The 15,154-nt window shown below is 27.6% G+C and overlaps 1 protein-coding gene across 1 annotated transcript; it reads right to left on the reverse strand.

Moving 5' to 3' along the window:
* Positions 1-4,569: 4,569 nt before the first annotated feature.
* On the reverse strand, positions 4,570-14,212 carry LOC119689194 (proline-rich protein 4). The gene is made up of 2 exons (XM_038103968.1): positions 14,025-14,212; positions 4,570-6,608 (listed from the first exon to the last, which is right to left on the reverse strand). The coding sequence occupies exons 1-2, from the start codon at positions 14,034-14,036 to the stop codon at positions 5,379-5,381; spliced, it is 1,242 nt and encodes a 413-aa protein (XP_037959896.1). The 5' UTR covers positions 14,037-14,212; the 3' UTR covers positions 4,570-5,378.
* Between the last annotated feature and the right edge of the window lie 942 nt (positions 14,213-15,154).

Consider the following 15,154-nt stretch of genomic DNA (forward strand, 5'->3'; position numbering starts at 1 on the left):
ACAGGACTGAAAGACTTAGAAAAATTACTAAATAGAATTATATAGAATTTGTCAATGGCACGATATTTTTTTGTTTGTTGTCAGCAGGTGGCCAATAGTTGCCAAGAACTTACACCCAAAACCGGCGAGCATACCGGGCCTGCCAGCGTGCCATGCTAGGCTTCTAGAACCACCATAATTACAACATGGCTGACACAACACAATGAAATAAAAGAAATCGTGGAAAAAACATTAGAAGTCAAAAAAACGAGTGAGGCAGAGACCAGGATATCAGAGACATGGATATCACAGTTGAAATATGTGAAAAAGAAAGAATGTCGGAAGAAAATGAAATAAAAGAAATTTTGGAAAAAACATTAGAAGTCAAAAAAACGAGTGAAGCAGAGACCAGGATGATAATATATAGAAGATGTATAGACTAAAGACATTAATCAAGGATGAAGCTAGCAAACTATTCAAGTACATGAATGTTAGGAGCTTAGGAAACACTACAAAAAGGATAGAGTAACAAAAGATTATTATTTACAACACAAGTTGATCGACTATTCGATAAACGATCGACGATGCCATCGGAAGCTATTGAATACGATAAGTATATGCATAAATGCTATAAAAGAGTTAGGCATGTTGCTTGAGGTAGCAGAATCGTTAATAGCACAACTAATTTAAAGGAAGATGGAAAAAGAAAAGCTAAGATTGTATGAATTAAGTATCAAAAATCAGAAGTACAGAGTTTAAATGAAGTACTAGTATTTTTAAAACATCAGTACCAAACAATAGACGCAATAGAGAATAACGATAAATATACAAACAATACAAAAACAAAAACTGCAAATACTTTCTATAATATGATGAAAAAATGTGCATACTGTGATAAGATGGGGTATATTATAACCTAATGGAGAAGATTTCTAGTAATGTCGATATTGGAAAGACATATGGGCAGAGGATGAAAAAAAGAGTGTGACAAAATTCATTCCTGTCACACTCTAGACTTTAAATTGTTCTGACAGTAGACCGTTAAGCATAATACGACATTTAACATTTTTGTACATGACTCTGATTATATATTATATATATGATTATATTGATTATTTTCGGTGGTAGATCTCTGTGCAATAGAGTTCTCCATACATAATATTTGTTAATGCCCTTTTGAAATGCCCTTCGAACGCCCTTTTGAAATCAATGAATAATGTATAAAAAGAAGCACGAAACTCGTTGTATTGTTCCAATATAATGCGCATTGTATTTATAAGGTCAATGCATTACCGGTTGGGCCCAAATCTATATTGGTTTTTACGAATGTTGCTCTCTATGAAGTTTATTCGTTGACTACGAAACGAAGTCATTGACAAAAATTTGTAATTTACAATATATGCTTTTTATTCTACAATTTTTTTTTGAAAGCCTGATAATGTCAAAAAAGTCTACAAATTTGTTCAAAAAAACCGTAAAGGCTAATCGATTTGATGCCTATCAAAGCAGTAATTACAATGAATTTTGTGAAAAAATGTAAACAGTATATAGAATACTTCAGCATTTCGAAAAAAAACTTAAGTTATCTTTTACGAATAAATAAATTTGTTGTAAATCATATAAAAATAATTCTTTCCGATTTTTTTAAAGCTAACAAAAAAAAAGCGAGCTGAGTTAACCATTGTTTTCAAATTTTTGATTAATCTGTGTTAAACCTTTGATCATCCAAATAAAGTTAACTTTAGCTCTCTCAGATCATTTCAAAAATTATCCATCAGAAATTGGAACTACTTCTTGTCGAACAGATATAAATATAGATCTCGATTTTGTACGACTTTGTGATATTTCAAAAATATGTATTTAATGACTACAATTTTGCTAGTCTCATATCACTGATATTTCTTGAATATCGCCTATTTCGTTTAATTTAATACTTGCACAATTAATATTAATATAATATTTCTTTTTTTATATATTTTGTTTATTTTTTATAATCTCATGCTTATATATTGTGGATCCCACAATAATATTACTAACATATATATATAAGACGATCAAAAGTATGCAGAGTTTTTCAATAACAATGGCAACATAAATAAATATTTGATGCATCTCTCCTAAACCCCATTAAACCCTAAATAGTACTGCCTCACGAATCCATATTGTTTATATTTTTAGGTGTAAAAGTCATTTATGAAGCAAAAAACTGCAAATAAAGTTGCCTTCCAATAAAATCAAGATAAGCTTTTTTGAAATTTATTTAAAATTCCTTAGCGTGCTTTTAGGGTAGTTGAGATTATAAATCAACTTTTTAAGTTTTTCCACTTTTGAAGCCTTACTTAAAGCTTTAAATATGTGCAAAAGCTGTTAAATTTTAAATCAAATGCTTCTAAAATTTCTGTTTAAAAATATGCCACAAATTCATTTTAAAACTTTTATTATTATGACATGACGTTTATTACGATTACAAGATGAGTTTTGAGTTTGTCATCTATATATATTGGCACTACGTTGATAACTGTCTGAGCTTATCATAATTTAGTATACACGATGTACAGTCAAAATTCGGTATTTTTTGAACTAGTACAGATATTGAATTGTCATAATATTTTGCCCATTTCAACACCCACCTCCCATACAACATTTTCAAAAAAAATATATATACAACTTTATTCAAAAAATGGAAGTAATCCACTCAATATTATTATTTGAATCACTTTAGTGTTCTGGCAAAGTTGTTCGTAATTGGGGAGGCTACAGCCTGTCTGGAAATAGACAATATACTTGACAGTACTTTATACATACTATTGAGTAGTCAAGCTACTTTAAAGTCCTTGAGTTCAGTCCAGTTTATATCAATGACGGTCTTTGATAGCTATACATCTCTAAATGAGATGCCGACGCAGTTCAATATTTCTTTAACCTGGGTTCCCGGTTATAGGAATATTTTCGGTAATTGCAAAGTAGACCAGCTGCCAGTCGGGGTGCTTCAGGTAACTATTCGGAACACCTAAACAATCTGGGCATATCGTTGACTTTATGCAAACTGTCACTGTGTTCCTCCTGTACTGAATTTATTAATAACAGAAGGGAACCCTCAACGATATGCAGGTATCTATATACAATTTGACCACGTTCCAATAAAAAAAAATCCTATTCTCTCTTTACGATGCCCCGTAGAGATATTAGTCTTGTAGCAGGTAACTTACAGGTCACTGTAAAGTAACTATGTTAGAAGACTAAACCTCTCTTTCAATAATACCTGCTTCCCATCTGCTTTCTTTCTGTCCTCCTTTCCACGTTCGGGGATTTCTTTCTGGATGCTCCCTTAAATAGCATTATAAGCTTTGCCAAAAATTCTAAGTGGTTCTAAACCCTAAGTTTTTAATTATGCGATAATACAATGTGCCTTTAGGTCTAAGTGTATTTATTGAGATTGCCGGTATAACCTAACCTAAGCTAAACAATTTTTAAATTTAACAGTTTCTAATGAAAATTCCACACCATTCTGATTTCTGTGTGTGTGGCGGTCAGGTGTCAGGCACGTGACCAGACTTCAGCTCATTTAGAACTTTCTTCCGAAATAAATCTGATACGTACGTTTATTCAAGATTAACCTACCATGACTATTTAATAAGTTAAATATTTTTTTTTTTTTGATTATTGCAATAATTTGAAAAGACTCCGATGTATCTGAATATATTAGCCTCTTCCTGCATTGGGTTGCTTAATATGACGTTCCTTCAGTTGCCACAACTTATGTTTTGTTGTAATAAAGCACGTTAGATAACAATGTCTGCAGAAGTATTTGTCTGACACCATCTTTAAGTCAACATGTCGTCTACATGAATGTTATACGTATATATGTAAACCTAAAGCCATCCCTTTGAGGAATGCAAAGATGACAATTCTTGATGACGACTTCTCAGCAGCTAAAGATCGGTATTGATCGGACACCAACAATTTGGTTCATCGCATCTCCTACGTTTGAAACTTATATACCCATTTACTATTATGGGTTCCAATATAGATTATAAACATTTAAACTTATATACTCATTTACTATTATCGGATCCAATATAGATTATAAGCTCATACTCATAGATTATGAGTTTATTCGTAACTTAGTTTAGTTGTACTAAACATCATTTTGTTGGCTATGTTAGACTCTTCTTATAGACTGATTGCCTGCTAGACTGTCGTTACTGATAACAACTTTTATATATCTAATTTATTATTTTTTATTAAATTTATTATAAATCCATTTTAAGTAAACACAATATATGATAGTTTTTGTTTGAAGTATTTTTACTTTATTTTTTAGTTATCATTTAAGTATCTTGTTATCATAAGGAAAATCCAACGGGGCATATACAGACCTTCATCGGAAGTGCTACCTGTGGATATTCAATTGTTTTGATCTTTTATTAAGATCAATCATGATTGTCGCGCTCGGTTCCAGTAGGACCCCAGAATTTTGCGAATTCGATTTTTATTGAATCTTATTTGTTTTAATTTTTAAAGAATAGGTTTTTTTCGATCTAAGTAAAGTGAAAAATAGTAAAGTGAATAAAAAAGGTTTTCTTTTAATTTTTTATGATTTGTAGTGTTTTATTTACATAATTAAATATATACAAATAATGAATACAAAAAAATATTTGTTTTACATAAAACTTCGAAAGAGAAAAAAACAATTGTACTATGTAATTAGAAATCTAAATCGTTTATAGACCATGAGGAGCTGCAGTTGAAGTGCTGAGTTAAAACTATAAAAATAAAAATACATGTGGGGCAAGTTCGTTGGACGTCGATTAGACCGTACAGAATAAAATTATATAAAATTGAACTGCAAATTTATTTTAGAAATTCGTTGCAGTGCCTCTTACGAAGTAAACATATTTAGATTGGCAGGTGTTCATTGTGTATTAAGTCTCAGATGTGTTATAGCCTAGTGGTTTAATCCATTTTAGCTGGATACTTAATCCTTATGAGATATGTTCTGTGCAAGAATTTTCCTTTATATTCGGTCCAATGCAATAAAAACTTATTTTCCATTTCATCCTGCTTAAAAATACCTTCCTTTTTGCCTCCTTACATTCAGGCTATAAGTTTTGGCTAGTTTCGTAAACAGAAGCTATTGACACATACGGTCCAATTTTATATATTTTCAATACGATTATATGGTCATTGCACAAATTTATTCTTTCTCCTTCAATTACTTTAAATTTATCACAAACTAAAAACTAATTTTAACGATAGATAAGAAAGCATTAGAAAAGATTTTTTTGTTCCATTTATGAAGCAATGGCCGTGCTTGATATGCTCTACTAATTTCTATTAACGTCTTTTTCTTCTTAACATTTTCTTATATTTTTTGTTAATTAAGCATAAAAACTTCTCTACTTCTTTTTGTGAATGTGTCCGCCATATGATGAAAAACCATGATCACCGTATGATGAGATACCGTGACCGTGACCTTCAATAGCATGGCCGACTACGGCATGCCCAACAACTGCTGGCGCAACATGACTTTCAACATGTACAGGCTGGTACACTGGTACCTTATAAGGTACTTGACGTTCATGTACTACCGGCACGTGTTGCTCAATGGTAACTGGAATTGGACGTTCAACAGGCACTTGTACAGTGTATGGTACTTTGCGTTCAACTGGAACTGGAATTTCTTTAATAACAGGGTATGGTCTTGGAACTGGTACTTTCACTGGCACTGGCACTGGACGATCGACATGTACGGGAACGGGATGGTCGATTGGTACCTGTACGGGAATTTGAATTTTCTTTTCAACTGTGTATGGCACAGGTTTTTCAACTGGTACTGGATATGGTTTTACAACATGTACTGGGTATGGACGATCAACAGCTACTTTGTATGGAACTTGCACAATTTTTTCAACTGGATATGGTTGTGGTACATGTACTGGTACTTTAACTGGTACTTGCACTATTTTTTCAACTGGATAGGGTTGTGGCACTGGTACTTTGACTGGGACTTGTATAATTTTTTCAACTGGATAGGGTTGTGGAACTGGTACTTTAACTGGAACTGGACGTTCAACATGTACTGGTACATGTACGTGCACTGTTTTCTCTACAGGATAAGGTTGTGGTATATGTACAGGTACTTTAATAATTTCTTTCACTGGATAAGTGATGGTCTTTTCAACAGGATAGGGCTGTGGTACAGGTACCTTTACGGGGTACGTAACAGTTTTCTCAACTGGATATGGTACGTGACGTTCTACTTGATATGGCACTGCTACTTTACGCACCACCGTATTGGTGTGTACATTAGTAGGTACTGAAATCGCTGCACCATAGCCTGTTCCACCACCAATGCCATAACCAGTACCAACTACAGCGCCATGTCCAATGGCTCCATGTCCAATGGCGCCAATACCAATGGCGCCAATTCCAGAATGTCCATAACTAGAACCGTAACCGTAGCCAGTACCATGTAAAATTCCTCTTTTCTCTTGCTTCTTTTCAGCTGTGCTTATTGATTTTGTTTCAGTTGCTGCTGCGGCTGGTTCCGCTGACTTATTTTCAATTGCTTTTTTGGCCTCTTCAGCGCTGGCAAATACACAAAGGGCTAGTAGCCCGAAAATTATCTGAAAAATATATAAAAAATATTTTGCATATTTAAAATAAAAATAGTTCAGAAAACATTTACTTTTAATATTTAGTTGATTACATATAGTTAAAAAATATTAACATTTATCGATGTATCTATTTTTAATTATACGCTTATAATACTATACTGTTATATATTTGGTAATATAAATACTTAATATATTTCATTTGTGGAAACTTTTTGCAGATATAAGTATGCAACATATATATCATGTTAAACTAATGTTAAAGAATACGTATTATATTTAACTCGTTTTTCTTGTAGATAACGAGTTAACTTGTAAGATTGCTCTACAAATTGAAGTGCATTTCGTACTTTTGTTTGTGTACTAATTATAAAAATGATATTATACAAAATAATTATAGATAAACATAGCTATATGAACCATAGATTAAGTTCAAATATAAATAACAATACTACAATACTAGAAAAATATAGTCTTATTATAAAAATTTCATTTGGTTTAGTTTTACCAGAGTAACTACCTTACTAACATATTTATTTAAAGGCTGTTACTACACCATCATCTGAGAATAAGTTTTTTACCCGAAAAATAAATTTTGGTGTAAACACATAATCCAGAGACATTAGACCTAACGTAAATCACTTTACAAATTAAAGACTCTTTACTACAGTATGTTATCTGAAATTTGTTAATACTTTCAAATTGAAATTGACTTTTATGATATCTGCACTTTATTACTAGATTATAATAGGTGTCAGGTGTCGAAAGTCAAGGTAATGATGTGAATAATATAGTGGGAGTTAAATGCAACATCAGAAGTGTAACATAAAGTAGATAAATATTTAGAGTAACGTACGATTTCGAAAATAACAAAAAGTGCGTAGTCGTCTTAGCTGGAGGATTGACCGGTAAAAAAAACTAGGGTTAACGTTTTAGAAAACAATAGCATTGCTTGTAAAAAAAATAGGGAAAACGGCAATAAAGTGATCAAAGAAAATTGTCAAAACTTAAAGGGATTTTGTGAGATGTAAAGAAACTTTTTGTGCGAATCGCTGGAATGACTTAAGTCACAAAAATCTACATTGGTCATAAATAAGCCTAAGGCATTTATAATAATAAAAGTTCTAAGACTTTCACAAGTATGACTTAGATACATAAAATATTGTCTGGCTAAATATCTATGTCTTTTAGAGAACTGCAGTTCAATGCGTTATCAGTGCAATGTCGGTACATTATAAAGCAATATTTTTCATTCCTCTCATATACCTAGTACATAGGTATTCACGGTATTCACAGCTAATAAAATTTTTTAATGTTCAAATACAAAAAAAATTTCTTTGCACATTATTAATTAACAATTTAATTATTTTTATTAAATAAAACAATAATAATATTATATAATACAGAAGTAGGTCAACAAACCAAAATTCGAATTGTGTGACCTCGAATTCATGCGTTTACGATATCCGCTTCCGTTAGACTCTACTAATGGGGACCTAATAGTTTTCGCCATAAATGTAAGTGTAGAAATGAAGACAAAGCATAAAAAGTAGCGCTTATTGGCGTAATGTCTGTTGAAAATTGGCAATAAAAACAATAAAAAACACACAACAAACAATACGAACAGTACGAACATTATATAATTGCATTTCTATGGACTTCCATTCCAGAAGTAGATATGACGTTTTGCATTACACAAGCTGCAAGCAGGCCGGCTCGCGCAAGCTGTTATGTGTGCCTGCATTTCTTGTGATCAGAAACTGAAAAGAAACTGAAACTGAAGCGGTTCGTTATGGGCTTCAAGCCAAGTTCAATGCGAACGAATTATGTGTGTGCGCCTAATTCCATTGAGGTACACTAGCTCGAGACGGAAAAAGTTGTGAGAGTTCATATGGCTTTACGAGTATTTCGAATTGCAGTTTTCACTTTCGATGCACATTATTCACTAGCCTGCCTGGGCTGTCTTCGTATGCAATGTCTGGAGCTGATTGGCATTTCTTATGGATTTGCTAATAATCAAACCGAAACTTTTTTCTATATTTCTGCATGTCTTTCATTTTATAATATCATACATTGGCGGGTTATTACAAATAAATCTAATATAATATTACCTATCATTATAAATTGCTTGTTGATATTTTTTGCTTTGTTTTGATTGCATAACTTTTTTTACTGAGCGTTGAATTTGGATCCCGAAATCCAAATAGATTGCAAATTCAAACCAAACCAAAAATGGATTTTGAAACTAAGCCAAAAAAGTAACGTTTTTGTTTGTTGAAAGTAGCAAAAAATGTGCAGATTTTTAAAAATGATTGTAGATTGCATCTGTGACCCAATTTGGTTTTACACTACAAAAATATTATTGCCTTCAGATAATTACAAGTGACAATGTTCAGGTTCGTAATCTATCAAACCTTGACTGGAATGTTTATGTTGAAAGTATGAAAAAAAGAAAAATATTTTTTATTTAAACTATTTAATAAAAAAAATCCTGTATCTAATCATTTTATATACATTGTAATTTATAAGTGATTGCCAATCGCAGAATAATTGCTTTGCTATATATTTATTTAATACAGTATAGTGAAAATAGTTATTTACACTGTGATATTGATCAAAAGTAAACAGTGATATAGACTCTATTGTAAAGTATTATATTACAAATGTAATATAATCACAGGCAATTGCTACTATATTGAATAAAATTATAATGCAGATATGACCAATTCAACTTCAACTGTTTCAAAAACCATTTGTTTATATTATCCATAATAATAAACAAAGGAACTCACAATAAAGAAGATAAGGGCAAGTCCAAGTTGACACATAGACAGGACTTCGACGAATAAAGATATATGGAAATTCTGCATACCCATAAAACATTTTAATATCTTAAATATGAAACGCTAAAAAAATTAATGCCCACTTAAATTAAAATAGTTATAACAGCTAATTTTTAAGAACAGAAAAAGAATCTCCTTATAAAATATTTAAGCGAAGTAATCAAATAAATTATACAACCAATAACTGGACAATGGCATTGTTAACAAACTTCTTCGATAATAAAAATAAACTATGATAAGAAACATTAGTACCCACTTATATAGCATGACTACACAAAGTGATTGTCTACAGAATATTAACTAAGGAATCATTTTCTTAAGAAACCAAACCAAAAACAGAGAATCATTTATTTACCAAGACTTTAATGCAAACAAAATCCATAGAAATATAGAATTTTTATGGAAAGGAATATTTTTGCAAGTAAGGATTTGATCATACCATCTACAGTGAAGCCAAAAGAAGTATTGATTAATATAAAGAAATTTTGACTCGCAGACATACGCAGAAATCGAATGCCTCTTAAATAGGCAGAACACTTTTAGTTCTACAATAGCCAATATGTAATTTATATGGGTGTAGAACCTGTGTTACCTCTCAACAAAGCACAATTCCCCGAGAAAATTTTTCGGAAATGTGTTGTATTTAATTTTCAGGAAAAAAAATTAAATAAAATCAAATTAAACCAAATTAAATTAAATTAAATTAATATAAGTTAAACTAAATCAAATTAAATTAAATCAAATCAAGTTAAATTAAATTAAACTATATTAAATAAAAATAAATTAAATTAATTCAGATTAAATTAATATAAATTATAAAGTAAACTAAACTAAACTAAACTTAACTAAATTAAATTAAATTAAGATAAAGTAAAATGAATTAAATTTGTTAAATTTATTTTATTTTATTAAATTTATTTTATTTTATTATTTCTTTATTTAATTCTATTTTATTTTATATTTCTTATATTATTAATTTAATTTAAATTAATGTAATTCTATTAAATTAAACTAAAGTAATGAAATTAAATTTAGTTTAATTGAATTAAAATAAATTAAATTTATTTAAACTAAATTAAGTTAAATTAATATTAATTTAATTTAATTTAATTGAATTGCATTAATTTAATTTAATTGAATTACATTAAATTAAATTAATAATATAAGAAAAATTAAATAAAATAGCATAAAATAAAAGAAATAATAATATAAAGTAAACTAAAAATAATGAAATAATAAAATAACACAAAGTAAAGTAAAATAAAAACCAAAAAGAAAAGAAAATAAAATAGAATAAAATAAAATAAAATAAAATAAAATAAATAAAATGAAATAAAATAAAATAAAATAAGATAATAAAAAGTTAAGTAAAATAAAGTAAAATTAAAAAAAGTGTAGTTACATAAAATAAATAAATAAAATAATATAAAATAAAATAAAAAGTGCATTTAAATCAAATTCACTTAAATTGAATTATAATAAATAAATTATTCTAAAGAACATAAAATAATTAGTTGAAATAAAGTAAAATTAAAATAAATTAAGTAAAAATATGAAATAAAACCAAAATAATAATAAAATAATAATAAATATAATAAACCAAAATAAGAAAATTAAATTTAGTGTGATAAAATAAAATAAAATATATATAATATAATTATTGCAAAAAAATGGAATAAGTAAACAAAGTGATAAATAAGAGAAAATTAAAATTTATAATTTATAATTTCAAAATATTTTAATATAAAATCAAAAAATAAAATTCAAGAACAAAAAATATAACTTGTGTAAATTTTAATTTTCAATTGAATTAAATATGTTATACCAAACATTTTAAGAAAAGAAATAGAACAAAATAAAGTAAAATAAAATAATTCTATATGAGATTAACTACTATTAAATAATACTGAAATAAAAAAATAAAATAAACACAAATAAGTTTTAAAATAAGTTTATTGTATAATAATACAATATGGACAATTAAGCCAGAAAATATTTTGAATATTTATGATGATAGATATTTGGTTCTACTTCAAAGTGCCAGAGCTCAATCAAAATAATTTACTCTACCTCAATATAATCGAAATTAAAATCGTAATTAAAATACATGTGTATTATCATATATATAATAAATAATTTTTATCATAAATATTATTATTATTATATTTATTTTAATTATTATCATTATTATTATTATCAATATTTTTATTTTTATTATTTTTATTATTATTATTATTAAGTTAATTTTTGTTAATATTATGAATTTTTTATCATATTTTTTTAAATTTTAATTTAATTTTCTTATTGTTTAATTTTTTGAATTTCGTTTTCTCACATTATTTGATTTCTAAATTTGGAAATTTGTATGTATCACAAATATAATAATTTATTAGCTGGCAAATTGGTCATTAAAAAGACTATAATTTATTATTTATATTCAAAAATATATTATATCTTATTAATATATTTTTCCGATATTTCGACTATCTTCGATGGTCATCTTCAGGGAAGATCACAAATATAAATAAACAATTTACAAGTTTTGCCTAATCTTGTAATAGATAATGAATTAAATTTAATTTCAATAATTAATAAACTTAACAATAAACTTATTTAAATATAATTCACATTTGTAGAATACATTTTTGTAAGTAACGTAGAAGCAATCGAGAACTATAAGGAATTTAGTGTGCTTTATTCTATAGGTATATAATTATATGTTTATATAGTTTTACGAAATATAATTAATTATTTGTTTTAATATTTAAATTTTAGTTATATATTCTTGAATGCCCTAATTGGTTAGTGTTTAATAATATAAAGTATTTAAAATTAGTTTTAAAAAATACATTTTATTGTCACCATTATTTCGACTATAGTCATTTTCAGGAATGATGTCTATTAATTAATTATTAATCTATTAACTTTAACTGGTTAGCACAAAAGTATATGAATTTTAATTAAATAATAATAATATCAAAAATAATATGCCATCGTTATGTATTTGATAAATTCAAAATATAAATAACAATATAAGTATAATCTTATTTAATGATTTTGACATATGTATATGATTGTATATATATACAAAATATATAATCGTTTTGTGATATGATTAATTTAAAAGAAAATTATTTTATGCGAATTTTTTCTGTTCTGTATTCTATATTAAAGCAACTATAAATTAAAACTAATTTCTGATTTGATGACGAAATGAATTGTTTTATTATATAAAAATTATATTATTAAATGGATAGGTTGGGTAATTCACTTAATTTAGTGACAATCAATATTTTAGTTAAATTTAACTGATTTCCTCAAAAGCACTTAATTTATTTTGTGGTAAATTTTTAATCCATTTTTGAATCGATTCATTATCCAATGTTAAATAATACGCAACATTTTAAATTAGCTAAAAAAGAGATGATTATAATTTATAATCATCTTCTTTCTGACTATGCTTGAAATTTTGATTGACTATAAAATATATTTTTAAAAACAAATTTAATAAGTTGTGTATTATTTAACACTGACCATTTAGTCCGACCAAAAATATATAAATAAATTTGGTCATGAAAATAATAAATTATGCAATATTTTTTTTTACTTACAATCTTTCTATATAACTATTTGGAAAAAAATTTAATGTAAATTGCAGCAAATACATTTTTGTAAAAAATATATTGAAAAATATCTCAATAATAAAAATAATTTAAACTATAAAACAGAAAACAGTTTTCTGTTAGTAGATTCTTAGTTATTTAGATAAACTTTTGAAGTTTATATAATTTAAATATGAAAAAAGTCTAAATAAATCACAAAAAAAGTAACGAAAAAAAATGTTTTAAAGAAAATTAAATAATATTCAATTTAATTTATTGAATTTTAATATATATTATTTTTTGTGATGAAACAATTCTAGCAATAAAATTTTATGGCTTCAAATTTATTTCGAGGCGTATGAGCAACTTTTGCTGCAATCAAAATTATTTTAGAAAAATTATATATAGCCGAATATTTTTTTATTGCTTTAAAAATTTTGCAGGAAGCCTGAAAACAGATATATATAAATATCAATTATGAATACGAAATTATATATACAATACAATTTCTTCTTTTGTGTTTCTCTGGAGTATAATACAAAAATATAAAATTGTGTTTTTTATTGATTTGATTAATTGAATATTAATACACTATTTATATATTGATTTTAAAAACAACTTATCAGCAAAAAAAAAAAATTCATTTATTAGCAATATTTATTGTTAAATATTCACATAATAGTTAGTTAGGAAGCAAGTAATAAAGCAAATACTATTGAATCCTTTTTGTTAGTGAAGCACTTTTTCTTTAGCAAGTTTGTTGCTTAAGTCTTTTGTATTGTTTTGCCTTTTCACACGTTAATAAAGTTTTATGACACTAGCTACTAGTTCTAGTTCTAGTCAGTCTGATTTGTTGAAAGTAATACACTTTTAAGCATTAAAATTTATTTTTATAAATAATTGAGTTCAATTTTGGTTTTTTTAATATTTTTTTATTTTTTTTTTATTGAATAAAATTAATTTTTCCAATACACAAAACATACCATTGATTTCATTTTCGCAAATTTAAATAAAAAATAATTGCACTGCACAAATACCACTCAGATATATATATATTTTTTGTAATAAAAAAAAAAATATGAATACAAAAATAAATGAAATAGAATTAAAGAACGAGGACGTTTAGTCAAAATTGGGTTAGTTGTCTTGAACGAACCCACAACAGATACTGAATAATTTTGACCATCTGACACAAGCTTTTATACCAGTGTACGCTCATAGAATGCCGAAACGATGCTACGGGGCTTGGGGATCAAAAAATGAGCGCGCTCACGTATAATAAATTTATCTTAAAAAAAATTTTTATTATTTAATCTTTTTTTTTCCGCCGCTTCGAAGTACAGAAAGTCAACCACGTATGTCAAAAGACTTGGTCTTAAGCCTAAAATGCAGCAGCCGTAAAGAGAGCTTTGGAGCACACGTTATTGTGTCGCAAGGAAATAATTATGGAAAAAAGCTTTCGATACTAAGATACTTAGCTAAGAGAGACTGCATGCAAGCGTGTAACATGTACGTGAATGCGTGAATACGTGAATACGTGTGAATAGCATCAGTTCGTGTATAACACAACTTGTGTGGCTGTGTTTGTGCATCAAAAGCTTTTTGGCGTGTACGTATACAAGGTAAACATTGTGTATGAGACACGGACAGTGTACGTATAGGCTGTCGACTTACTTACACGCTGCATCCGTGTTGGGTTTTGTGTAAAGCGAATTGTTTTTTTTTTGGGTTTTGTGGAAATGGTTCAGATAAATACTCTTTTTATCGGCATCTATGGGGGTTTGTGCGTTTTAAGGTTTTAGTTTCGTAAAAACTGCAGTTAGGCGCGTTCAAAACATTTTACAAAATATTCACGTAAACAAAAGTAAAAAAAAAGCAAACTGTTTGCCGTAAAGTCGCGTTTTGATCTGTCATACAAAGTCCTGAAGCTGCTAAGGATATCACAAAAAAAAAATATATTGTACTAATAATTATACTAATTAATTTAATTATTTTTTAAAAAAAATGTTGTATAAATAAAAAAAAAATTTTAAAAATTTTAAAGTCTCTTTGTCTGTTCTGTGAATGATATTGAAGTTTTAAATGAACTTCAAACTAGTTGTCTATTTTTACA

This window comes from Teleopsis dalmanni, chromosome X (genome assembly GCF_002237135.1).
Source record: "Teleopsis dalmanni isolate 2A chromosome X, ASM223713v2, whole genome shotgun sequence".
NCBI lineage: Eukaryota > Metazoa > Arthropoda > Insecta > Diptera > Diopsidae > Teleopsis > Teleopsis dalmanni.